Source organism: Microtus oregoni, unplaced genomic scaffold (genome assembly GCF_018167655.1).
Source record: "Microtus oregoni isolate MIOR12 unplaced genomic scaffold, Mior012 000005F_ref0000423, whole genome shotgun sequence".
Classification (NCBI taxonomy): Eukaryota; Metazoa; Chordata; class Mammalia; order Rodentia; family Cricetidae; genus Microtus; species Microtus oregoni.
Genome location: NW_024543064.1, coordinates 42,050,544 through 42,077,933, shown reverse-complemented (window position 1 = coordinate 42,077,933; position 27,390 = coordinate 42,050,544). Strand labels below are relative to the sequence as shown.

General features: G+C 50.8%; 1 protein-coding gene across 3 annotated transcripts in view; it reads left to right on the top strand.

Moving 5' to 3' along the window:
- Positions 1-981: 981 nt before the first annotated feature.
- Positions 982-27,390, top strand: part of Ssbp3 (single stranded DNA binding protein 3) — a 140,987-nt gene continuing 114,578 nt past the window's right edge. The window contains exons 1-4 of one of the 3 annotated variants that reach the window (XM_041651920.1): positions 982-1,458; positions 2,424-2,496; positions 2,716-2,777; positions 5,052-5,136. In XM_041651920.1, coding sequence (XP_041507854.1) covers positions 1,403-1,458; positions 2,424-2,496; positions 2,716-2,777; positions 5,052-5,136 — 276 coding nt within the window. In that variant the 5' untranslated portion in view covers positions 982-1,402. The remainder of the gene's footprint in view (positions 1,459-2,423; positions 2,497-2,715; positions 2,778-5,051; positions 5,137-27,390) is intronic. The other 2 variants (XM_041651918.1, XM_041651919.1) reach the window with 2 other exon arrangements.

The window sequence follows — 27,390 nt, the reverse complement described above, 5'->3', positions numbered from 1 at the left end:
ATGAAATGGGGGAACCATCCCTTATTTCACCAGTTTCTGATCTGGAGTCCCCAGTGAGGCTACGGTGCTGGTTTTTGGGATCCTCGAGTGGACAGAAAGGAGTCGGGAGCAAAAAGCTTGGTCACTCTGCCAACCCCCCATTTCCCATTGTACACCTGGGTCATTGACAATGGAAGCTTCCCCTCCCCCCACGCCCGACTCTAGTCCCCCCCACTCCCCAATTTAGCTCCATTTATTTGAAGTTTGAGATTTCTGCGGCGCGCATTCTGAGTCGCGAGGCGTCCAGGTGACGTCCCTCACCCAAACGGAACCCGTTCCCGTGGAGAAGGCGAGGGGCTAACTTGCCAGGGCTGGCAGATCTCAGAAATTTGGGAGAAATCCCTCTCCCTCCTTCTAGTCTAAGACCCTTTTTCTCTCTCGAGGTTTGCCCGGAGCACGCCAAGGGCCATTTTTCGCGCGGCTCCACTTTGGGGTTTCCCAAAGTATTTTAACGATCTAGTAAAGAAGCAGCCGCGCGCTTTGGCGCCAGCCAGCTTCGGCCGCCCAGCTCCGCGTGCAGACCTGGCCCGGGCTCGGGGAGCCGGGCTGGACGCAGGCAGCCCAGGGTGGGGCGGGGAGCTGGGCCGGCCGGGGTCCTGGCCCACGGAGGGCAAGATCAGCACGGGGAGGGCGGGGGCGCAGGGGACCAGGCCAACGCGGAAAGGGGCGCGCCGGGCCAGCCGGGGTCCGCGCCTTCCACCGTGGCTAGTGCCGCAGCGCCCAGTCCCCGTGGCGCTGGCCGGGTGCTCCGGTCCAGGCCCGAGCCCCTCACGCCGCCGCCCCACCCCAGCGCCAGGGCTCGCCCTCCGCTCCCCCGGCCGGCACACGAGCGGGCAACGGCTCACAGAGGAGGCGCAGCGGGACTGGCGCGGCCGCGCTGACAGGCGTCCCTCCCGGCCTCCGGGCCCGCCCCCGCGCGCCGATTGGCCGCCGCGGCCGTCCGTCGCGGGGCGTGGACGCCCGCCGCTCTCCTGCCGGGGCAGCCACGTTCGGTTGAGCTCCAAGTAGACCAGCGGCGGCGGCGGCAGAGGCAGCGGTGCTGAAGGCGCAGAGGGCGGCGCAGGCGGAGCCGGGCGGCGGGCGCGCGGGCCACGAGCAAGCGAGCAAGCTGCAGGCTTCGGGCGGGCGGCGGCACAGCTCAGGCCGAGCCGGCGCGGGAGGAGTTCCAAGGCGATGGGGCCGCGGCCGGGGCTGACGCTTTGACAGCTGGAAAGAGCGCGGAGCCAGCGCCGGGGAGGGAGGGAGCGCGGCGAGCGGAGCGCGAGCAAGCGGGCGATCGCCGGGAGGGGGCCGGGAGCAGGGCAGCTCGGGAGACCGGACGGTAGCGGCGGCGGCGGGCTCGGCGCCCTCTTCTCTGCAAGCCATGTTTGCCAAAGGCAAAGGCTCGGCGGTGCCCTCGGACGGGCAGGCTCGGGAAAAGTAAGCCTCTCGCGAGTGGGGCCGCGCCGCGGGCGGCGGGAGGCAGGTGGGCGCGGGGGTCGCGCTGCCTTGGGCCCCCGGTCTCTGCCCCGCGGCGGCGGCGGCGGCGTGGAGAGCCCATTGTTGGGCGCCGGCAGAGGCTGGGGCACCCTGAAGGGGCGGCAGGGCAGCGGCGGGCGAGGGGAGTTGGTAGGCGCTTGGCGGAGCGGGCGCGGGGGCCCGCGACGAGGGTGGGCGAGGTCCCACTATGAGCCGGTGCACTGGGTCGGCTGGGCGCGGGGGCCACACTTTGCCCCCCGAGTGCGGGCAGGGGGCGCGTGGCTTTCCGCAGCCCCGAAGGCTCCTTTTGTCCGCCCGCGGCGTGAGGAGTGCGTGCCGGGGGCTTTGTTCGCCCAGGAGCGCTCTCCCTATCCAGCCAGCGGCCTTGCCGCCTGCCCGGTGCGCTCCGGGACGCCGGGCTGGGCTGGTCAGGCGGCGCCGGCCTGGCCCCAGGCTTGGGGGACAGTTGTTTGGGGGGGGGGGAGACGGTGAGGGCGGCGCTTTGCTGCCCTCTCCAGAGCGCGCCAAGTACCCGGGCTGAGGCTGAGTCTCCCCGGACCCCGAAGCTGAGCTACGGCAGCGAGCTGAAGTGGGCTGGGAAAAGGAGAGTGGCTCAGGGCTCTTGTGGCTTTCGAGTTTGCGAGACCTATGTGGGTTTGGTCCCGGTGCCACTTGGAAGTTCAAGTTTGGGAACCGTTTTCCAGCTCCCGCGGCTTTGGGCAGTTTGTCTGTGGTACCCACCCACTAGCTGTTCTGACCCGGGTCCTGTCTGGGGTGATAGGTACTTTTCTCTTGTCATGGCCACAATGGGATGGCACGGACCGGGCTCAGAGTCCGACTGGCAAGGTCCAGAGCGAGCCTCAGTGTGATCTGACCCTTTCCTCTCTCTCTTTCTCTCTCCCTCTTTGCCCCTGCTCACTTTTCAGGTTAGCTTTATACGTCTACGAATATTTACTGCACGTAGGAGCACAGAAATCTGCACAGACCTTCTTATCAGAGGTGAGTGGGACTCCTCAGCATCCAGTTTCTTGACACCCCCTCCTCCCCACTATTCTTAGAGCCTTTGTTTTCAGGAGCAGCCACTGTGGCCACCATTTTGAATTTTTATCACCTTTTGGCATTTATTGTTAGTTGGTCTTCACAGCCTTTTGGCTGGGGAAGGCCCTGCGGCCCCCTCCTTTCTGTCCCTCTAAGCTGCCTCTGTCCCCTCTTTTCTAGATTCGATGGGAAAAAAACATCACACTGGGAGAACCTCCTGGGTTTCTGCACTCGTGGTGGTGGTAAGTTTGTGTGATAGTTTTGTGTGTGTTTTGTTCTGTGGCCCTGGTCCTGGTGAACAAAGACGGGGCCTGGGGCAGACCTTTCTACCCTCAGCTTCTGCTTTCCACGGAGCAGGGCACCTCTGGGTGCTCTGATCAGCTTTGGTGAGGAAGCACGGGCAGAAGAGGCTGCAGCCTGAAGTTTTTGCCGGTGTTTCTCTGCCCGTGGGGAGCTGACTAAATTCTGCTGTGCTGTTACCTGTGTTACTTTTCCATCTCACTCGGGGCACCAGGCTTGGAAAGAGTTAGGAGGGATTTTGTCAATCCTGCATGCTGCTTTAATTAGAGGAGTGGGGGCAGGGCGGGGGCAGGGGACGCCAGGTCTGTTCTGCAACTGGGCCTGTCCTTTAGGTTGTCTTCCCTACACGCCAAACCTTGAGAGAGACAACAACTGGGCCTTTTCCAGGGACCCTGAGAAAAGCAAGAAGGCCTGCACTTCCTGTAGAGACACTGATTCAGACTGACTGGACCTTCCTTTCCTCTGGCTTCCCCACCCCCCAGCATCCCTGCAACCACAAAGCCTTATTTTACCAAGAACCTTAACCAGCCAGAGGTGGCCTGGCAGGATGCCTGCAGCTTGTTGGGGGCTGGCTCTCCTTATCTGTGACCCTCTCTCCAGGCCCAAGCAGCCTGTGGTCTTTTCTGCAGGCGGGAGGGAAGCTTAGGGTCCAAGCCTGAAACAAGTTGTCCTGAGTGTGTGACCTGGGTGCTTTGTGGGATGGATCAGTGGAGTCTTTCCCGTCCAGGACAGCTTTAGATGGTGTAGTTGAGGCAGACGCAGTGTTGGGATGTTAGCATTTACCTGGCTGCCAGCTCAGGTTACTGTTTCAAGTCTCTTTGAACAGCGGGAGGATGAAGTGTCTGTTCTAACTTGTGCAGAGAAAATGAGTTTTTAATGACTTCTGCCAGCCTCCCAACTGCCTGGTCGGAGGAGGCGGCTGGTGTGGTGCAAGGATTCCACCTGCGGGAGTGGGTGATAGGTTGGCTGTGGCTGGCTTTGGGGGCGAGTGTGTGCATGGGATTGGCAGGTCTGATGGCCCTGGATCTTGTAGGAACTTGGGCATGGGAGTGAGAGTTATCCTGAAGGTGCTGGGAATTTGGCGTCTCGCAATATTTGGCTGTGTGGGATACTCCAGGGGGCAGTTGTGGAGGAGGGAAGAGTGGCCCCAGCCTCCCTCTGCAGCAATGCAAGACCTGGTTCTCCTGTTGCTCCTGGGGTCTGTCCTTGTTCCAGGAATGGAAGGCTTGTTGTCCTGGGGCTCAGGTTGTGGTGGCTGTGAGCAGTTATAGTCTGGTTTGTTAGAGTTCTCACCCTGTGTGTGCTTTGACACTGAACAAATGCTGGCTGTTTTCTGGACTCGGATTGGATGGGTTGATTTTGTTATAGGCACACCTTGAGGGTGGTGCTCGCCTAGTGGCAATGGAGCTTGCTGGGATGGGAATTCCAGGACCGCCCTGCAAGTCAGATCAGACCTCAGTTCCAGAGTCCACTGTGCCCTTCAAGCTGGTTCTGGCTGGGCCTTGGTTCTGGAATAGAGTATTTCTAAGGCCCTGTGTTTGTAGGGCACTCTGTAGTCACTTGTGTTTCTGTTCTTGTGAATATGGAACGTTGGAGTGATCATATAGAATTACGGAGAGTCTGGGGTGCTGTGTGCCACCCCCCCCCAATTCTGTACTGGACAGCGCTGTCTGAAGAGGCCCTTGGGCTCAGTGAGAGAGGATAACATGCTTGGTTGTCATAGCCTCCCTTCCTCTCTGATTCACAGACAAGTATTCTTCGGTGGGTGGGATTAGGAACCCATAAGGTTCCCTTCATTACCGGAGTCACCCAGATTTCTGTGCAGATGAATCATAGTTGTGCCCTGACTTTGCCAGCTTAACCTTTTTACAATATACCGTGGCCATTTTAGTTTGGGGTGAAAAGGACACGGATGAGATGGGCAGGCTCTCCTTCCAGGTTCCTGTGTGGACACCCTTGGGTGGGTTGTGCTGAGCTTTCCAGACTCTAGTGTCTACTAACCACAAAGCCGTGTCACTGAGTGAGGCGCCCAGTATGGAGGAGCTGCCAGGCGAGGTTGGATCTACTTGTCTTAGGGGCTGAGTTTGTCCAGTGAGTGCTGTGAGGTAGGATGGAGCCTTCAGGAGACCTGGTGCTGTACCATGTACCCTGTACTTCCCGTTGTGTCCACAAGTAATAATTAGTAACCTGATCTTACTTTGTTTTTCTGTTTGCAGTGTATTTTGGGACCTTTACTGTGCAGCTCCTGAGAGGAGAGACACTTGTGAACATTCAAGTGAAGCAAAAGCCTTTCATGATTATGTGAGTAACAAATTTTTAATCCTGGCAATCATTACAGGGTTGGATGTCTCGAACTTCTTAGTATCAAAAGCAAGTGCACAGCCAACTGGCAGTGGTCTTTATTTTCTCCGTGCCTCCCTTCCCCTTCTCCTGCCCACCTTCCTTCCTGCTGCCTGCCTCCCTGTACCTTCCTCCCCGATGTTTGAAGTTGGGGGGCAGTATTCATCACTTTGCAGTTCTACCTGGAGAAAGAAATGGTGTTTGAAGGCTCAGAGTCATGTGGGGTTTGGTTGACAGTTAGCCGGGAGGGGACTGAGCCTGGTTGGTTTGGCTTAAGAAAAGAGACCACAACCAAAAAGACAGAAAGGAAATGTGAAATTTTTGGACTCAAAGGGGTGTTTGAATAACAGTTCTGTGGAATGGACTTTAGCTCTACTTGTAACACTGTTTTTCAGAGAGCTGTCTAGAGCAGTCTTTCAGTGTGTTTGCACATACAGTGTGGAGTGTATATGGACACACATTGTGGGATGTGTTGTATGTCACACACAGTGTGGGGTGGATATGTGTATACACAGTGGGTTGTATATACATACAGTGTGGGGTCTACATCTGCACAGTGTGGGGTGTATATATCACAGTGTGGGGTGTATATGTCACACACTGGGGTTTATGTGTATACACGGTGTGGGGTATATATGTGCACTCAGTGTGGGGTGTATATGTACGCAGTGTGGGGTATATATATGCACTCCGTGTGGGGTATATATATGCACAGTGTAGGGCATATATGTGCACACAATGTATGGTGTATATGTCACACAGTATGGGGTGTATATGTCACACAAAGTGGGGTGTATATGTGCACACAGTGTGGGCTCTGCTCGGATGATGGGTACTGTGAAGTGCTAAGTTCACTCACCGTCTTTTGCCCGAATACTCTTATAGGTTACATTTATTAGCATGCACGTGTGTGCACATTTGAGTTGGATGTATGTGTGACAGGTAGCTTGGGAATGGAGGTCAGAGGACAACTTGTGGGTCTGCATTCTTTCTCCCACCATGTGGGGCCTGTGGTTCAAATCCAGGTCCTCAGGTTTGGTGGCAGGCACTGTTACTGTCTCACCAATCTTGCCAGCCCACAGGGGTTCACGGCAGGGATAGGACAGACAACGTCTTGCGCCGTATTTTAGGTTGGCCTTAGAACTCAGTATGTAGTTCAATTTGGCCTTGAATTTTCAGCAGTCCTACCTCAGCCTTCCCAGTGCTGAGATTATAGCCACCATGGCCAGCTCAATTTTTTTCCTTTGAAAGTAGTTAATTTTACCAGGCCATAGGGTCTTTTGTCCTGGTGTTGATTATCTACCTGGTTAAATTTAAGGTCCGTGAAATCATTACAGGGAAGGTATCTGTGATGTTCATTTTCCATGGGTATATGTTTTTTTTTCTTTTAATTTTAAATGCATACTGTCACAGCCTGGGTTGGATGGGTCAGACTTTATGGTCTGATGAAATGGGTGGTTAGGATCTGTCAGGTTACGAAGGATGGAGTGAGGAAAGAGAGGTACCTGGATGTCTTCCACCACTTCCAGGTTTTACTTCCAGTAGGCACTGCATATTGAGTGTGTACAGACGTTTGTGGCACACACGTGCACGGCCCTCACATTCTAGGTATGGGAATGATGAACAGCATCAGGCTGGTTCTTGGTCGGGTCGTTTGCCTCCTCTGGTTGCTAATTTCGAAACTGGTCTAGAAGACCAAATCCCATCTGGGTGAGTTCCATAGATGGTCAGATTCAATGCCATGGCTGTTGTCATGGGGAAAATGGGTCCTGTAACAGGAGTCAGAGACTGAGCTCACCGACCTCCTGAGAGGTTAGTGCAGTGGGCTTTTGTTGTGAAAGAAAAGCGAATGCCCCTGGAGTCAAATGCTCAGGAATGTGACAAGTTCATATGTCTTCTCCAGGGCTGAGAAAGAGAAGCTGGTGAGTAGTCCTTCTAGCCTGCTCAACTTTTCGCTCCACAGGGAGAGGTGACTGCTTCACTTGTCATGACGTGACCAAGGTGGCAATGATGATCAGAGGGCTGAATTTCCGAGCTGGGTCTTGCTCGACGCCGAGTGGTCCAGCAGCCAGTGAACTTGACTGTCCCCCTCTATCTTGCAGAAAGCTTGTCCCTCCCCATCCAGTAACTACAAATGGCCAAACCTATGTTGTTAGTCTCTGACTACATTGCAGATGGTTTCATTTTAGGGAAGAAGGCCGGATAGGAGTACCTGTTGCAAAATCCCGTCCCCATGCCAGGAATCAAAGTCAGGGCCCCGCGTGGACCAGGCAAGTGTTCTGTCACTGAGTTCCACCTTCTAATTCCACAAGCCAGTTTTTGGTAGACACTTATGATTTTCAGTCAGCTTTGGTGCTCTAGTAAGTAACATTGAGATTTTTCTCCAGCAAGTTCTGGTTTTGCATCTCGAAGCAAGATGGCAGTGGTACTTAGGGGTTACGTCAGTTAGCAGTCAGTGACTATTAGAATGGCAGTCGAACCCTGCAGATTGCTGAGGCTGGCTTGGCATTTAGAAGATGCTGCTAAGAGATGAGGTCATGCTAGTTGGGGGCTCGTGATTCATAGTTTTGCAGCTCAAGTCCTTTTTTCCTTAAATTGGGATCAAACTGATGAGTCTTATAACCTGAGTTAGGTCACAAGGGAGATAGAACAATGTGATTGAATGAAGATATTTCTTTTTACTTTACTCCTCCCCAAGTCGTCGTCTCACTCTGTAGAGCAGGCTGACCTAGAACTCAGAGAGATCTGCCTGCCTCTGCCTCCTGTTAATATTAAAGGCGTGCATCACCATGCCCTGCTTTATAAGTGGATACTTTGAAGTAATTTAGGATAACATTCAGTTGGAAGGGTGGCAGCAGAGGAATACCTGGTAAATGAAGAAATACCCATTAGTCTGGAGTTGTAACTTGGTGGTAGAGGGCTTGTCTAGCTATTGTAAGGCCCTAGGATTTTCCCCAGCACTGCAAAAAGAAGGAAGAGATACCAAAGGCTTATAGTTGCTTTTCTGTTTATCCTTATTTCTTCATCTAGTTTTTCTATTCTTGTGTCTCTCATTGGGTTAGCCAGAGTGCTGGGGATTGAACTGAGGTGTGTCTCTTACCAGCAGAACCATCTTTCTGGCCCCCAGTAGCTCCTTCTGGTCTTCCCCTTGGCTAGAATACAGTTTTCCCTGTTTCTGTCGGTGTATGAGACTGGATCTCCCTGTGTTACAATTCTCAAGTCTCACGCCTCGGATTCCTGAGTAGCAGGGGTTATAGGCATCAGCCGCCATGTACACAGCTCGCAAGCACACCTACGATCAGTGTCTGCATTTGGTGATCATTCCGCTTCAGTGTCTGTAAAGGCACCTGTGCTCTATGTCCGCACTTGCCGTGTATTGGGCGGTGTACTAATTATGCACTCACTCGTTTACTCTGCCGTTGACCCTGCTGGAGGAAGCATGTTACTAGCTCTGTCTTATAGATGAAGAAACTTGAAATTACCTGGCGCAAGTGAGAAGGAAACACAGAACACGCAACAAACCCGCTCAGGAGTTTATTAGCGGGGGCGTGTACAGGACTGGTGAAGGTCGGTGGACAGAGAGAGAGAGAGCGCACGAGAAACAGACAGAGACAGAGAGAGGGAGAGAGACAGTGAGAGATAGAGCGTGTGCGAATGCTAGCTAGCGCACCCTGTAGGTGGCGCCTCCAGCTTTTAAGGGTTGCCTAGTGCATGCGTGTAGGGGGATGGTGTGGTATGATGGAGGAGCTCACATATGTGTGCAAGGGCTCATGCAGCTGCATCATATATAGATGATGCAACCATGCTGCACGTGTGTCACACGGGGTCCTTTAAGATTTCTGGGGCCACTAGGTACTTTTGCCTGAGGTCTTGTCTGCACTTGGGTGTCCCTGGAACCCGGAAGTGTCAGCCATGTTGTGTGGCTGAATCATTACAAAACTGAGGCGCAGAGGGGTTAATCACAGTGGTAGAGTTAGAGTGTGCACACAGCTAGGCTAACACCAGAGTCCATGCTTCTAATATTATCTGGCACAGGCCCACAGCAGGCATTGCTTGCTTCTATGATCCTGGCTAACTTTTTTAGATTAGCCTTTCTGGCTATAGCCTATGGCTTAGGCTGGGAACTATTTATCTCCTAGCTCCTTTAAGGAGTACACCAGTGGGGTAAGGAGTGAAATAGGGGGGAACACAGGTGGTTTGCGGGAGAGTACCTGGACCAGGAAAGCTCATAGACTACTGGGAGATGTTTTTTAGATGACGAATTATCCCGGTCATCTTGAGCAAGCGGCGATTTTGATGTCAGTTAGCTAGCCATGAGTATTCCTTAGACACGGACAGTGTGAAGAAGAGTGTTCGCTGGCCCTGGGTGGTCAAAGATCCTCAGAGTATGGGAAAAAGTGTCTGGGGTACCCATTGTCTGCCTGGCAGGGAGGAGCCGCCACAGCTCCAATGGAAGGATCCTGGCTCTTGTACAGCGGTAGTGTCATCTCTGCAGGGCATCTCCTCCCAAGAAGGGCAGGGTCAAGGGTTGGGTGATTGGGAAGGCTCCCCAGGTCAAGGCCAGATGTGTGATTCTGGGAGGCGGTTTAAACTGCCCTTGATTTGGTTTTTATTTGAGTCACTGTCTGTTCACTGCCCCACACCTGGAGGCTTGGGTTTTCCTAGCTCATTTAGAAGCCTAAAGACCCTGGTGTTTGCTATGTGTACACGGAGTGTTAGGGGTTTTGTGTTTAGAGTAGTCTTTTTTGAGAATGGGTTTGCCCTAAGTCAGGAGTACCTGGGGTCACAGGAGGAGTGGCTTGGTCCTTGCATGATCTCTGTGTTGTTCTCCCCTGGCTAAATAATGCCTCTAAGAGTGATAGGGAAAGCCCACAAGACCCCACTGGGGCTCCCTCTGGGTTTTCTCTTTACAGGTTGGTCTATTCCTATACTTTGTAAACGGATACTCCTAGGTGTTTATATGTCTCATACTCTGCGGAGTTGCTCTGATCCCTTCTCTGTGTGGGGCTCTAGGATGGGTCTGGATGGAGAGAAGTATCTTTGCCTAATCAGACGCCTAGTGGTCCTTGTCCTGCAACAGCTGCTGTGTTATCCTTTTCAGCAGCAGGAAAAGAGCAGAGTAGGTTAGCCCCACAGTGGCTCTCAGGTGCTGGGGTGTCTGCTTGGCTTTGTGTGGCACACTTTCAGAGTATGGAGCTGCCTTGTTGGCTGGTGTTTATTTTTAAATCTCACTCCCATTTTACAGATGAAGCCACAGCCAGGCGTCTTGGTTGTAAGCCCAGGGGGTGGTGGAGCTGAGGCAAAAATGTCCAGTGTTTTGAATTCCACTTGTCAGTATTGATTGTACTTTCTTGGTGCAGGCACCTTGAAAAATGGTAGAGGGTGTTTACGCTTGACCAGAGTGTGCCTGGTACCTGCTCTGTGGCCCTAGCTGTTCTCTGAAGACATGACTTAAGAGAATTAAACTGTAGCCCCTGTCAGGAGAACTGCCTAGTCACAGGCCAGCTGAGACCTGACCCGTAGAAGGGGTTTCCTGTGATGAAGTGGCCTTTTCCAGAAGTAAAGTGCTAAAAGCTGCAGACCTTTCTTTCCAGAAAATTCATGTGTCCTCATAAAGGAGACTTTGTTCATGATTTTAGGAGGTTCATGGATTATTGCTCCAAAAAGCCTGGACCCCTATTTCACACAGTGAAGAACTTGGGCAGTGTTGTGGACACGTATAACTGTGACCTTGGTCAGATTTTCCTGCAGACCTGAATTCTGAAGACCTGGGCCCCTTTCAGTGTGCACCCCTGCCCCCCTTCTTGGGAAGAGGTGGTTAGCAGAGGGGGACGTGCCTGAGTTGTGGGTGTGGACAGCAGCTGAGGTATTTGTGGCTGTGTGGCAGGGGTCCAGTGTCCTTGGTGGGTTTGAAATAGCAAAGTGATATTTGAGAGGGCTCTCCTTGGTTATGCTGAGCTGAGGTTCCTGTGGGACAGGGAGTGTCTGTGACTGCCAGGGCCCACTGGCAAGTGGGTGATGAGAGGTGGCAGCGGGTGCCTGCAGCTGGGCTCCTAAGGAGCTGGGGAAGTGCTATCCTCTGCGATAAGCCAGCCTAGCTATCTGGCCAGAGGTCCTGGCAGGTTCAAGGCTTGCGTTTGGGTTTGACCCTTGGCACCCTTGTGTGGCAGATTCAAAACGGCAAAAATGTACACAGGCGTCCCCTGTCCCCTCCCAGCTTATATTTTGTATTGAGTCCCCTCCTAGGGCTCCTACCCTGTCTTCTGGGGTTCCTCTTGCCCCCAGAGGCTGCCAGACTCCTCTGTTAGTAGCTAATTAAACATTAAATGAGAAACTGGAATTGCATTTTGCCAGAACCCAGGCAATGTGGCCACCGTAATGGGTTTCAAGTGGCAGCAAGACCCCAAATTGCAAATCCTTGCCCTTTATTTAAGGCGGGAGGTGGAGCGGGAGGACAGTGGGGACCCAAACAAAGTTTTTGGCAGTGGTCACTTCATTTGAACTCCCAGACCAGCAGTGTGCAGCAGCCTTTTGCATAATGCCATCTTTGTTAGCTAAGCATTTGCAAACTTGGACCAAGAGTTAGCTCTGTGCCAGCCAACACTTGAAGAGAGCTGGGAGACACCCAGTTCTATGTCCCTTAGGTCAGCTCTGTTTGTAAGGGAGGAGGGCTCTTTAGTGGGCACTGTGTAGCTGGACCCTCGTCTTCTGTGTGAGTGTGTATTTAACCCTTAAGAGAAATGGCAGCGGGGGGTGTGTGGGTGTGTGTTGGTGCATGCATGCACTTGAGGTCTGTCAGCTAAGATAGCAGAAATGTCACACTAGCTAGCTGTAGTCTTTGTAATAGTGTCTGAGGGTTTAGAGTATTTAGCAGAATTAATCTCTTTTAGCTCGGTAGTAATTCTGACCACAGCACAAGTGCATTAGGCGATTCACATAAACTTCTTTAGTATATGTTGCTGGGAGCTTACAGAAAATAGACAATTGCAGTTGTTTGTTTTTGATTTGCCAGGGTAATGGGTTTTCCATGGCCTCAGTGAGATGAGTTGTTGGGATGTGTCTTTCCGTGGTATGCTTTTCTTTTCCTGGGCTTGAGGCCTTTGGATTTGGAAGGGTTTGAGCTCTGGCTGGTGACTTGAACCTTATCTAGCTTCATGCACATGCTTGCTATTTTCTGTCTAGATGGACTTTGGGTTCATCTGTTACCCCATCTGTAGACTAAGGAATGGTGGCTCCTGTGGGGCTCTGAGGGTGAGGAGATGTAATACATATGAATAAGGCAGAATGTCTCCCGGCTAGTGCTTGCTGAGTTTGATTGTCCTCTGTAGTTCTGATGTTTGCTCAGAACACTCTTGAGCAGCACTGTTTCCAGGGAGAGCAAGTTGACTCTTCTGGAAGGATCCTCCTGTGTACTTGATGGATTCCAGTGATGCTTTCTCTGTCAGGGCTTCTCGGATGTGTCCCACGTTCCTTCTCTTCAAGCTGTCTTGTCTCAGTCCCTGCACCCTCACGAGGGGGCAGAGCTGGTGGTCCTACCACAACTGGCAGTGATAAAGGCTCCCCTGAGGTGTCCCTGCCTCTTATCTGTATGGGACAGAGTGTTCCTGGACCACGCCTGCCTGAGCAGCCGCAGGACTCAATGGGTAGGCCCAGGGGCCTGTGGGTGGCACTGGGAAAGATCTAGATCTGAAAGTCAGCCCCATGACTGTGCTAGCTTTGTGGCCTTCCTCACTGTGAAATGTGGACAAGGCCTCTCCTGCTCTCCACTGTGGGGGTGGCCAGGGGAAGGGCTGTCCCTGGAGGCTGCTGGTTCTGTCAGTGTGCTTAGGGATAAGTAGATTAGAAGTCCCTGGGCTAGGGGTCCTGTGCCAACCTCTGTGCTCAGGACTCATCTGATTTTCTGCTTCTATGAGGAGTGTCAGAAGGTGCCGAAGGGGCAGGTGAGCTGGTGAAAGGAGTCACTGAGGAAGCTGGTTCTTGTCTCTGTATCTTCTGAGGTGAACCCCTAGGTGACCATGGGCCAGGAGCACATGACAGTGTCTGCAGTTGCCAGACATCTGCCCTGCTTGCTGGCTGAAAAGCTGGAGGTAGCTGATCAGTGCTTATAGAGTTGTGTGCTGTCTCCTGATCTGGGAGAGCAGTCCATACCAGTAGAAACATCAGGACTGCAGATGGCAGAACTGGATGTCACTGGTCCTACGTAGCTAAGACAGAACAAAAAGGCCCAGAGGACAAAGCTGCACACACTCTCCATCCCATCTCCAACAGATCTCACTCCTGCACACCCAAGCAGGATCCAAGATAATCTCTCGCCTTGTACTCTCTTGTTGCTTGCTAGCTGTGTGGACTGTGAGCACCTAAATCAACCTGTGTGTCTCAGTTTCCGCAAGCAGTAAAGAGAAGTTGAAGCTACATACCTGTCGGGGTTGTCACGTGGAGGAAATGGCCTTATGGTCACACACAGGATGGATGTGCAGAAGTGCATACTCATGCCAGGCTCATTGTAAACTGTGCACATGTGTATGTTCTATGCTCATGCTCTTCCCGGCTCTGGGAAGTTCTGGTTCTACCAGATTCTGGTGCTCTGTGATTGACAGTGGGAGCAGAAGGGTCTTCATGTGGAAGGTGTGTGCCAGTGAGGCCTCCCTCCTTGTTTACTTGCTCACCTGTTGACTAGTTATATGGATCCCTGGGGTCTAGGTAGCCACAAGAGATGGGGCTTGAGGCGTCATCCGTCTGTTGCCCGTGAGAATGAATTGAGATGGCACCTGGATGCCCTCGACTGATGCCAGCCTACACTTGTACCCATTTCCTCTGCGACTCTAGGAGCCTGGGATAGGTTCTTTCCCTGCTGCCTCTGGTTTTGCCCTGCGGTCCTGGTTGGTGTCTGTTTCCTTACCCACAAGTCCTTCCAGTAGTCAGTGCTGGTTGAGAATGTGGCAGCCTCCCACAGACCTGCCAGGGCCATCCCTTTCTACCCCTTCCTCCATGGACTTGGCAGTACTGTGACTCACTTGTCACTTGTGGCCTAGAAGGAGGATATCAGTCAAGGTGGAGTTTCTTCCCTTCCTTCTCTAGACCCTTCAGGGTTGAAACTTCATCTTTGCCTCCTCTGCCACCTCCAGTCTTGGGGCTGCTTTGTGGCATCTTGAATCAATCTGAGGTCAGTGAGCAAGACTCTGTGCCCTGAGAAATGAGAAGGACTTGATCCTTGCCCAGGCACTAAGTGTGTTAAAGGCACTTTAATGAAGAGTGACAAGTGGCAGAAAATGATGAAGTATTGTTTTGTAGTGGGAGTTGTGACCCATTAGTGTATCTTGAATCAACTTAGTGGGTCATGGCTGGCAATTACAAAAAAAAAAAAAAAAAGCGCAACTACCGTATCACAGAGTAAACATGAGAGCTGCTTCTAGAAATCCCTGTTCAGTGATTTATACACACACACACACACACACGCGCGCGCGTCTGTGTGTGTGTCCTGCCTTTACCTGTCTCACTGCAGGTCTCAGCCTGAAGGTTGATAATTACTGGCCCAGGGCGTGCTGAGTGTGACTTTCTGTTCCTTCAGGCTGGTGATTTGGGTCAAGTGATAAGCAGTGGCTGAGCCTCAGTTTCCAGATCTGTAATAAGGAAATGATGTCCACTTTAGAGGGCCGAGGGAGAATCATTTCCCCACCAGGTGTAGGGATGTCGGGGTGCTTGTTATCTACTTGGTACTTGGGTCCTTTGGTTCTGCAGTTTGCTGTTGTAGACTCAGTATGTCAAGTGCCCAGTGACACTCAATGTGTGTTGGTTGTATGCTGAGTAATTGTATCTCCCACTTGGAGGGATGGGGTGTGGGCAGGCATGGGAGGAAATGGTCTCACTTTTCAGAGGCAGAGTGCAAAATGGCTTCTTAAGGAAGGATTTGTGAGTGACTGGCCATGGGCAGTTCCTACTGACTGTCTTAGGCTGGGGGGCATCCTTCCCTCATGGAGAGGATTGTCTGAGCAGTGTCTAGGGTGTGGCTGTAGGTAGAATACCAATAAAGGGTCTCGGTGCCTTCTGTGATGCAGGTTGACCCAGCCTCCCAAATTCCCTATCCCCGTTCTTGGTGACCGCTCTTTACACAGTTTTGGCGTAGGCTTTGTGTCCCGTTCTTTGTGTTTTAGGGGACACTTAACGCTTTATTTGTTTCCCAGGTCTCTGTCTTAGAGTTCCTTGGAGTTGAGATTTTCCTCTCATCTTTCTTTCTCAGTCACGGAAGGCTCTGGGGTAATAGCAGACTGGCAGGAGTGGTTGGTTGGTGGGCATGTTTTCCTGGGTGTTGGAAACCTAAGGCAGTGTTGAGAAGTGTGTGGATTTGGACTAGGATGGCCAGGGTATAGTACTGATTCTTTTTCTTGACCTGGGGCAAGACATTTGTGTCTTTTGTGCTGTGGTTTGTTCTTCAGTGGGAAGCAGACAGCGATCTGAAATCAAGGCTGACTTTTTTTCTCCGTAGCTTTAGTGAAATCAGAGCTGGCTTTTTTCTCTCTGTAGCTTTTTGAGTCATTGTAATGGTTTGCCCCTCTCCTCTTTACTTTTAGTTTTTCGGACAAAGTCTTGAGATTGGCCTTAAACTCGCTATGTAGCAGAGGCTGGCCTTGTCTCTGGCCAAACATTTTCAGTCCTGGGATTGCTGGTGTTCACTACCTCTGCTGGCTTGGGGTCTCTTTGAGAACTCTGTTTCGTATTTGATTCCACCATCAGATGATGGAATCCTGTTCAAGAAGGAACTTGTAAGTTTCCAGATGGGGAAATTGAGGCTTAGAGCAGGGTGGTAACCCTGCTGGTTTGTGACTGCAGGCAGGGCCTAGGTGCCTGTGGTAGGCACTGGCTCTAGACACTGTCCACCTATGAGACTGGCTTGTGTGCCTTCAGGAATCTAGCAGCTTTCTTCCTGAGAGGCCAAGTGATGCCTGTGGCTTTGGCTACCTGGCCTGTGTTAAAGGGCAGATGCCCAGTGGGCAGGCGCCGTGTCAGATGCGTGCGCGTGGCTGGTCTTTTCTTACTGTCTTTTAGACAGCGTCCAGTAGAAAATGTTATCCCCTCTCTGGAGGCCCTTCTCTTTGGCAGCGTCTCCTGCCAGCTCCTGCTCTGCCTGCCTGCCACTTGGGTTACATGAGGCGGTGCTGGCCGAGGCTCCGGGCACTGGTTCTGCTGAGGATCTGCAAGCCATGAGCCGCTTCAAAAGGGATTTTACAACATGACAGGGAATTTCAGCCACCACGTTATCTCCGAATTGGCCAATTGATGGCTTCAGCAGAGCGTTTCGGCAACAGGGAAGCCAATACAATTTGAGTTAGTTGTGATGGCTGCCACTTTAAATACCATGGTGAATTTCTGTCAGTGAGCTAATGTGTGGAATAGGGAATTGCAGAAAACTTGATCACCAGAGTGCTCCGGTCGATTCTGACCCCAAGCTACAGAAAATGAACTTAAATCTAGTTGACTGTCGCCACATACTTTCTTTGGCATTATTTTGCTGGCAGCGTCTTCGTCAAAGGGAACTAGGTGGAAATCAGTGTTCACCTATGACATCTCTTGATTTTAGAGAGAGGCAGTCCTCTGTGGGTGTTTGGAACCCTAGGCAGTACAGATGGCAGTTTCATGGTGAGGAACAAATTACTAAATGATGGCATTATGGTTTGCTAATAATTCACTATTTAGTGAAGGACACAAGTGTTTACTGAGCACTTACAATGGATGCTGACGTTCTAGCTTTCATCTCTCTGTCTGTCTGTCTGTCTGTCTGTCTATCGGCAGGGTCTCACTATGTAATCCTGGTTGGTTTGGGATTTACTATGTAGACCAGGTTGGCCTTGAACTCTGAGTTAGTCTGCCTCTGCCTCTTGAGTAATGGGATCAAAGGTGTGCACCACCATGCCCATCTAAAAAAGTGTTCTCATTCTGTTCTCTTCTGAGTACGTAGGGGGCAGGACATAGTTCTTATTTCTAAATAAAGAACTAATAATACAATCAATTATTGAATGCTAACTGTATGCCTTATACTGTTTTCTTGTAGGTTTTATCTCCTGACAGCAATCCTCTGAGTTAGATTTTGTTTTCATTCTTATTTTGTGGATGAGAAAGTAGAAGTATTTGGAGTGATTGAATAATGTTGAAAATAAATAGCCTTCAGTTTAGTCATTTCTGTTTCTTTCTCATTTTGAGACAGTCTCATGTATCTTTGGTTGGTCTTGACCCTGGCTGTATATCTTGAACTGCTGGTCCTCCTGTCTCCACCTCCTGACTGCGAGGGTTGCAGGCATGCCCCAGTGTGCCTGGTTTATGCAGTGATGAGGATTAAACCCAGGGCTTTGTGCATGTGAGGCAAACACTCCACTCTACCCCTGAGATAGCGCCTAGTCCCAGATTTTCTTTTTCCTAATGTACTCTTTGCTGCCATGCCACGCCATGTTGCTGTCACGTGTGGTGGCATCCTCCTGCAATCCTAGCACTTAGGAGGCTAAGACAGGTGGATTTCCATGAGCGTGAGACTGGCCTACATAGTGAGTTCTAGACCATCCTGGATACAGAGTGAGACCCTGTCTCAATGCCAAAAAAAAGCACCCCGTATAAAAACAGCAACAATAAAGAAGCTGTGGAGCAGTCCTGAGAGGGATGGGCTAGGGTTCCTGATTAGTTCTTGGATTCAGTGTGGGATGAGGGACTGGTTTTTAACATTCTCATCTTAGAAGAAAATGCCAGTGTCACTTGTAGGAAGGGAACCCTTGATGTTTTGGTTGTGAGCCTAGCCCTTAGTAGCTGCACCATCTTTAGCCTAGGAAGGGGTTCCAGTTTCTCCTTGCAAGGCCCCTTTCATTTGTTGCCTGCCACCCCTTGTGGACTACATTCTTGAACATTCTTTATTCATGAGGACATCACACATATCGAGTCATCATTAATTAATTATTTTGGTGGTGTCAGGGATTGAATTCAGGGCCTTGAGCATCCCAGGCAAGTGCTGTGACTATTCTCAACCCAGAGGCACCATTCATTTTACTTGTTTTTGAGACAGAATCTCTCTGTAGCCTCGGACGGCCCTGAGCTCATGCTCCTTCTGCTTTTACTTATCCCAAGAGTACAGGCGTAGGCCCCCTGTGCCAAGCTGCAGTCACCATTGATTTTAATGAAGCGACAGGAAGTAAGAATGACGTAGATGCCGACCAGGGCTTCTTAGCCGCTCCAGGGAGCCAGCGTGAGTTAATAGGCTGGTACGGTTGTAGTGAGCAGAAGACACTGTTAGCACTCTTGCTGAGCTTAGATGAGTAGTGACCCCTCAAGCTTTCCCAGTGGAGCTGTCTAGAGGTCAGTTGGGATTATTAGACCGACGACCTCATCTTCTGATTGGTGTTCCCCACTGACCAACAGTGTTGGTGGCACTGTCCAGATTAGTTCTGGCTCAGGAGAGTCAGAATGCAGAAAGTCCAGGGCTGGCTGTTGCAAACTCGGAAAGGTAAAGGGCCATGTTCTTTGCCTATCTGAGCTGCTACTTCTCAGAGGAACTGGATCAGGGGACAGCGAAGTCCCCAAATTAGCTTTGTTAACAGACCTCGTTGCTAAATGCTGTCAGTGGGTCACTGTCTTCTTTCTAGACTGTGGTTTATGTATCTTGAGGATAGCAAGGGAATTAGGGCAGCCTCTGAAATACTGGTGACCAGTATTTTATTTATTTTATTTATTTATTTATTTTTGGTTTTTCGAGACAGGGTTTCTCTGTGGTTTTGGAACCTGTCCTGGAACTATCTCTTGTAGACCAGTCTGGTCTCGAACTCACAGAGATCCGCCTGCCTCTGCCTCCCAAATCCTGGGATTAAAGGCGTGTGCCACCACCGCCCCTCTAGTGATCAGTATTTATTGAACACTTATTCTGTTTACACAGTGTGTGAGGGAGTGATATTTAATTCCCTCAATACTCTACAAGGCAGGGGCTGTTATGATCCCATTTCTTAAATGAGGAAATCAGGGCCCAAAGAAGAGAAACCAGGAGCCCACGGCTGTGGCCTTATTTAGTAAAGGGGTCAGAACTTGCTCCCAGGGCTCCAGTCTTAGCCTTTGAGCCACTGCTGTATTGACAAAACTATGGGATGACTTTGGGAGATGGGTCCTTGGGGAGAACTGTTCTTTGAAAAAAATTGGATCGTTTTACTACCCAAACCTGTAAATGAGTGTCTTGAAAAAATGTCAGTGATAGTTCGCTTCTCAGTGAGACAAATGTGGATAAACCTATTTTGACTGTTAGCTTATTTTGTTACTTAAAAGCCAGTGACATGTAGCATTGAATTTATTTTTTTTCACAACGTTTAAGTGTTTGCCACTTCTTGAATGACTCGTGTGAATTTGGGAATTGTCTGTCTTTTTTGGGAGTGGAGGCGGCTGCATGCACTTAGGCGTGAGTTAGGTGCGCTGGGTGCAGGGTGAGCTGGGAGGTGGCTGGGGAGCTGCGTGGGTACCTGTGCCTGAGGATGCCCATGGAGCCAGCGCTTGTCACTCTGAAGTTGGGGTCATGATGGAGAGCCCATCGCAGGAGTCTTTGTGACGGAAAGCCTAAATATTTATTCTGTTGTGTCCCTAATGAAAACAAATTGTCAACAGTTGTTCAGTAACTGACTAAATTAAAATCTGTAATTAGTCAATTAGATTAAAGAGTTGGCACAACCTGATTGTATCATGCTGCTTAGGTTATTAAGAGAAAGGGTGTGATTTTTAATTACTGAATGCTAATTTTGACAGTTTCAAATAGAAACAGACGTGGTTCCCCCTTTCCCTAATTCTCAATGGTTTGGAAAGTGAAGATGCTCAGTATTTAAATTGTGCTTTTTTTTTGAAGGCAAATAATCCAGGAAGGCCTTCTGTAGGGCGGGAGGGGCTTGGACTGAGAGCCCACCGTGAGTTTTGCTAAGGGCTGCCTGGAAGTCCGTCCTTTCTCGAAGGAGGTGTATTGTTTCTGCTGTCAGAGTCGGGGTCTTAGCTGGAAGTGATTGGTCCCTAAACTCTCCTTGAGGGGTTCTCCAGTCTTTCACCTTTTTTGGGGGGTTTGTGTTTTCTCACTTATTTTCTCCCTCCTCTCTGCAGGGTTACTGTATAATACTGGCTGGTCTCATCTCAAACTTGGTATGCAGACCAGGTTGGCCTCAAACTCACTGAGTTCTGCCTCTCTGCCTTTCAGGGGCTGGGCGTAAGTGTGTGTGTCACAGTGCCTGACCAGCTCTCTCATTTTTTTTTTTTTTAGAAAAAAAGATTTATTTATTTTTATTTTATGTGTGTAACTGATTTGCTTATATGTGTGTGTGTGCCCATGTACCATGTGTATGCCTGGTGCCCAGGGAGATCAGGAGAGAGTGTCAGACTCCCAGGAACTGGAGTTATAGATAGCAGTGAACTTCGATGTGGGTGCTAGGAATTGAATCTGGATCCTTTGGAAGAGCAGCCATCGCTTTTGACTCTTGAGCCATCTCTGCAGTGTGAAGTGCTCTCATTGAGATAGAGTCTTGTCTCAAATGCATCATCTTCATGCCATAGCCTCCCAAATTCTGGGATTCCAGATGTGTACAACCATAGCTAGCTATGTGGAGGAGTTTTCTGTCCTGTAGTTTAGAAATGATAAGCTAACAGACTGAATCCATCTGGGAAACCATGTAAATGAATTGTGGAGGGGTCCTGGAGATGCCAGTTTGCATGGGAAAGGGTGGAGATTTTTGTACAGTGTTTCTTTCCTTGTTGGTAGCTAGTGTTAAGTGACAACCTGAGATTGTGCAGTGTGCTTTTCTCCACAGGAAGTTCTGGGTGAAATACAGGTTCTGCTTTCTGGCTGTGGGGAGGGAGTTGAGGTGCCAGGTGCTGGGGCTGAGGATGGGGAAGGGCAGTGGCTGTGCAGGTTAGGAAGGAGCAGCGTCTTACTTGGGAGGAAGATGAGTAAGAAAGCAGATGCATTTATGGGATTAGAAGCTGGAACAACAAGCCAGAGGAAATATAATGCAATAGGTTGATTTGGAATGGAGCAAGCCTTCCTTAACAGTACTGGGAGTGTTGAGCCAGCCCCTGGGATACAGGAATGAGGAGATCTGAGCTTCTGGGTCTACGCACACCTCCCTGTCCTGCTGGCTCTGTTCTATGAACTTATGCTGTGGGGGCTGAGCTTCATCTGGAGAATGGTGCTGTACCAGGCCTCACTTACACTGCCTCAAGGCCTGGTGGGAGTGAGGGGCTGAGACCTGTGCCAACCTACAGCTGCGGCTAGCGTGGGCCTTTTGGTCTGGGAAGGCTGCACTGGGCCCCTGTGCCTCTGGTGCCATACTGCAGCGTGGATCCGTAGTACAGATGCTACTGTGGTGGTTTTCTTGTGGCCCTATCTTCATGATGTTTTACATTTTATTTGTTTGCAATGTGTGTGGAAGTCAGGGGACACTTGTGAAACTGTCCTTTCCCTCCACGTTTACTTGAGTTCCGCATGTCATACTTGGGTCTCTAGGCTGAAGTGCCAGTTATACAGCTCTTAGCCTTCAGTTCACGGTTACCATTCTTGGTGTGATTGAGGAGATGGTTTTCTTTGCCTGTCATGTCTGATGGACACGGGGTGTTTGGGAAGTTTCTGACGTGGTACCGATCCCCATCAGGGCCTCAGCTCACTGTCTGCTCCGGATTTTAACTCAATGTCCTCATCTGCAAAGTGGAATTGCATTCGGTTTGCAGTGGCTGCTCGGGAGGAGCGAGAGAACCGTAGAAGATGCATAGCACCTGTTTCTAGAGTCAGAGAATAAGGGCTGAGGTAGGCACTGTTCCTGGGCTTCGTTTCTGTTGGCTGCAGTTGTTTTGGAACAGTTAGAAGTGGGAATGAAAGGAGTGTGTTCTGACTTTGGGGTTCCTCTTTGAAGCTCAGGCTCCACAGCCAAGGTTAAACCTCCTGTGTGTGTTGTGGGCGGCGAGTGACCAGTAAGAAAAGGGAATGATGGTGCCAGGAGAGAGTTATTTTAAAGGCTTCCCAGCTGATAGACTTGTAGTCCTGTGTAAATAGGGGAGCTAGTAAAACTTGATTCATTTTCTCCTGAAGTTTGTTTTTAGTTGAGTAGGGAAAATGGGGAAGTCACAGGAGCCAAGCGCCTTCAGGTCAGAAGCATGTGTGTGTCCCCAGAACATTCTGTGTCCTTAGGGCTAGTGAATCATGCTGCGTCCCGGGTCTGCCCTGTCCGTCCTGGAAGGATAGCCTGTGAGCTGAGGCTCTGGTCATTTACATGGATGGTTGAGCAGGGAGTTCTGCTCTTAGCTCTTTAGTTGGCTCTTTTCTCTCTGTTAGGAGACAAGTCCTCCCCTGTCCCTTCCCAGCCTGCTCTGGAGACGTGGGGAGCAGTGGCTAGTGAAGAGTTAGGGTATGTTCTAAACTGCTCAGGAATTAGATACTCTTGTTCGGGAAGACACAGTGGAAACAGAAAGGTGGACAGCAGTCAGAGGTGCGATGGGACTTACCTAATGGGAAGAAAAAAGAGCAGCATAGAATGTATTGAACTAAACATTATGACTGTTATTGGGCCGGAATTTAAACTCTTGAGACTTAGCTAGAACTTCCAGGCTGTAGTTAAGCCCAGGCCAGGCCAGCCTCTTGCCTCAGGACCTGCGCTTGGTGCACTTTCTCTCATTCTTTCTTCCTCTGGAGATTCACTCTACCTATGAGATGCCACTTAACCCTTAATTCTAAGAAACTAGTTGTTGTTGTTTTTCGAGATAGGGTTTCTTTGTGTAAGCTCTTGCTGTCCTATAACTGGTTCTGTAGACTAGGTTGGTGTTGAACTCAAAGAGATTCGCCTGCCTCTGCCTCCACCTCTGCCTCTCAAGTACTGAGATTAAAAGCATATACCACCGCCGCATAGCTCTAAGATGCTGCTTTTGTTTTTTTTTTTTTTCGAGACAGCCCTGGCTGTCTGTATAACAGCTTTGGCTGTCGTGGAACTCACTTGGTGTAGACTAGGCTGGCTGGCCTCGAACTCAAATCTGCTTGCCTCTGCTTCCCAAGTGCTGGGATTAAAGACATGCAGCACCGCCGCCCCTCTTGAAGGCACCTTTGCTTTCTTGGGAGCAGGGACTGCTGGTAGATTTAGTCCCGACCACTCTGAGCCTTCCCTGCCAAGGATACCTAACTGGTATTTGTTGAGGCTACCTCCCTTCCAGGTCCAACTGTGTGTGGTCTAATGCACTTGAAGCTCACTGAGGTCCTGATGCCTCAGCGCCAGTTCATGTTCGCGGCTCCTATTGAGCCCTAGCTGAGGTGTTTGCCTTTCTTTTCTGAAGTGGGCCTTTGACATATCGACAGAACTTTACACGTGAAGTGTCCTCAGTGTTGTGTAGTAAAAGACTCATTCTTCACTTGACCCAGCCTTTCTGCTAACTCCTGAGACTCAGGGAAACCCCTGCCCAGGTTTTGCTTGTTTTAGGGGAATTGTGGAGTGGTGGGGACAGGGGTGGTCTGGAATCCAGCACACTTGGTGGGGTGCTGGTATGCTGGAAGGCCCCCTGGTTCTGATCATCACATTTTTCTGTGTGGAAACACTGTATTATTTGGCTCTGTAATTCAGGGTTGTGGGTGATTTTATCAGGCCTTTGAGTCTACAGTTGACCTCTGCTTTATCTGTGAAGACTCCCGTTTGCTTAGCCAAGGATAAGCAAGGAGGTTCCAGCAGGGGTGGCCTCAGCATGAGTCCTGGGCCTTTGTGTGCAGCTGGTTGCTTCTAATTGTGAGAGTCTTATCAGTATTTCTAGGAGGGGGTTTAGCCACACCCTATTGGAAGACTTCTTTATTTCTGAGCTGCCCATTCAAGACCTTCTCAAGCCCTGAGATGCACGGTCTTTTAAACAACCGTTTCCTATTAAGACTGTCTCAATATATCAGAACTTTTTATCTAAAACCACACCTGTGGGTCATCACAGATGTTTGTCTCATGTTTAGTCTGTCTAGTCTTTCATTCTTCAAGTATTTGATGGACATTGGTGCATCCTTTGCCCCCATTGCCACTGGGCGGGGCTTCTGTGCTGTCTTTCTGGGTCAGGTGAGCATGTTCCCCAGGAGAGCACAGAATCGAATGCCTTCCTGCTTTCTTGACTGCTGCGCATCCTGGGATACCACCTTTCCCTCTGCCTGTCCTGACACCTGCTATGCTGTGGGTCAGCACTGTTGTTGGGGACTACTGTTGCTCTGGCTCCTGAATGCTCACCTCTTCCTGGGGTACACGAGCCCTTTGTGGTCCCAGTACAGGTGTGAGCTGGGCTGAGCTGATAAACAGTTGGAGAACCTGGTGAAAGTGGGGGTGGCTTCTCAGAAGGACCACGTGGGGATGTAGTTATACCAGCAGTGCCCTGTTGTTCCAGCAGTGATGAAAACAAAACAACTGGCTTTTGAAAGCTGGCATCCCAAAGAGGCTAAGCGCGAGGATTTGGATGCTGGAGACCCTCGAGGGCTCACAATCTCTCAGACTTTAGTTAATTTTTTAGGTTTTACTAAAAACCCAAAGCTCCCTTTACTCCCCATTCAGGTTGGACATTGCTGTCAGGCCCTGAGGGCCACCTTTGAGGCACAGGTGCTGCTCATAGCACCCCCTTTCCTGGGAGTCAGCAAGCTTTTCCTGGAATAGTGGGCTCAGGGCTGCCCTGCACACTTGAGACACACAGATGGCTCTTTCCCCCTTCTGAATGTTCTTTGGAAATGTTTTCGGTGCAGAGCATGTGTCGTCACGGTGTTCTTTTCATGAGGACAGAAGCTGTCACTGCATGCATTGGAGAAGCTGGTTCAGATCCAGAGCCTGCTGTGGCCTGATCCTCTGTCTCAGTATCTGGTGAACCAGTCTCTGGGGTCCTGTCCAGGTGTCATCAAGTATTGAGGGTTGGGGTGAGGAGGAACCCACCTGCCTGCTACTCTTAGGGGAGGGGCCAGTCTGATCTTAAGTGGAGGCTGAGACCAGCAGGACCCCATGGAAGCAGAGGAGAGGAGGAACCTGGAGCAGCTCCCCTGTGAGGTCAACTGCTTTCTTTTCCTTCCCCACCAGAGAATCTCCTCCTGGGTTTTGAGGCTCTTTGTGTTACTGAGACTCCCCTTCAAGCCTCCATTGTCCTCACCAAGGGGCCAAGAACGCCTCTTTCCCCCTCTTTCCCTCTCGTCCCTGTGGGCAAGCTCCACTCCGGACGTACTTTGCACTCAGTGTCTTGTGTTAACACTGTATGGGAAAGACTCTGGCTTTGTCAGTGTTATTGCATTGAGCTGTGCTGGACACACTGTAGGGGCTCAGCTATGGGCTAGATGAAGCAGAGTCCAGAGAAAGCAGGATTTTTGCATAGGTGGGTGGGGTGAGGGGGTGTGGCCTTCTTTAAGGGTTTTCTAGGTCTTAATTGGTTCTGGGGGCAGCCAGTCTACTGGCCTCACCATTAAACTGTCCCCCTGTTGGCATTGTCTTGGGTGCTGATGCCAGATTTTAATTAATGTAAGATGTGATATCTTACCCTTATTAAATCAGAATCAAACCAGGATCAAGACCAAACAAATTGAGAGCTACCATGAAGATATCCCATTGAGGTTTCCTGCTCCAGACCTAGCCAGGCCCTTCTCATCCACACTTGGATTTTGTGGCAAAGGCCCATTAGGAACTAGTGTATCATCACAGCCTTGGGCTGAAGCAAGCTGCAGGGTTCAGGGGCGACAAACAAGTCAGGTTTCAGAGGGTGTATGGGTGTGAATCCTGCTGCAAGCACCCTCTCCCAGCCCCCTACTACATGCTTACACTTACACACGCACACACACGCACACACACACACACACCAGGGCCTCGGCCTGTACAGCAAGTGACAAGTCTGTCCCTGGCTGACACTTTGAGGGTTTCTTTTTTTCAAATAAATAATCCTTTGTCTCTCTTCTGGGTGGCAGATTGGGCCTGGAGAGGCAGCCATCAGAGGCAGTTGGCTGGCTTTGAACAAGTAGGTTAGAAGGGACCAGACAAGGTAAGGAAGGTCTAAGACAGTGTTCAGTCTAGCCTGGGAGACACACAATACCTGGAACCACCTTTTCTTGTGTGATGTGTGTGTCTGCTCAGGGATGTGCCAGGGAAACACCGGCATGAAGGAGGAAGGAGTTCCTGCCTAGAGGAGAAAACTGGCTCCCTTCCTGTCCCTTTGTGTCTTGTCCCCTTTGTCCCAGCCTTCCAGCTCTGTGGCCTCCCCTCCCCCAGCGGTTCCTTCCTTTGTGCCCAGCAGGCCACTCACCAGTGAAACTTAGCTGAGGCCTGCCTCCCACAGAAGCCTGGAGGCCCAGGGAGCTAGCGATTCAGGCCTGCTTTCAAGAACTGTGTGCTTAAAGGAACCCAGTCCGTCCCTCCACCCCCACCCCTCCAAGTCTCCAAAAGGTGGGGAAGTTTGGCCCTGGCTGTTGGCGGCCCCTTCAGAGGGAGCAGCGTTGTTGGAGGTTGTGCCAAACCCAAGGCTGTCGTTGGCCTCACAGCCCTTCCCTGGTTTAGAATAGTCGCCCAGTCTTGCCCAGAGTTGTTTGTTCTGGGGCCATTCTGGTCTCAAGCCCTCTGTGAAACACCTGGAGTTATAGGCAGGCTGAACTCTCTAAAAGAGCCTAGCCTACATCTGTCTGTCACACGAAGGTGTTTTTCCTTGTTTTTAAAGACAGGATTTCTCTGTGTAGCTGTGAATATCCTGGAACTCACTCTGTAGACCAGGCTGGCCTCGAACTCAGAGAGATCCGCCTGCCTCTGCCTTCCGAGTGCTGGGGTTAAAGGCGTGCGCCACCGCCACCTGGTCTCTGATGCCTCATTTCTAAAGATCTGAGGGCCTTAGTTTTTGGGTTCCTGTGATCTGGCCCATTGGATTGCACTGCCAGCTTGGGGCCTGGGAGCCACCACGGGGGTAATGCAGGGCTGTGCAGCATGGTGCCCAGGCCAGGCACAGCTGCGGTCACTTAGGGTGGCTTCGTTGCTCTCTGCATTACTTTCCCCTGCTTACCATATTTAATTTATTAATTCAGGTAATGAACAAAAGAGTGCATCACACTTACACTGTAGTTCATCCTCAGTTTCTGACTCAGAGCCTGAAACTGTCAGAACCCACTCTCTTCAGCAGCCCTCTGCCTGAACCATTGGAGTTTGAGTTTCACTTTTGTGTGTGGTCGGATCCCTAGAAGAAATTGTCCGCAGTCACAGGCCCCGTTACTGA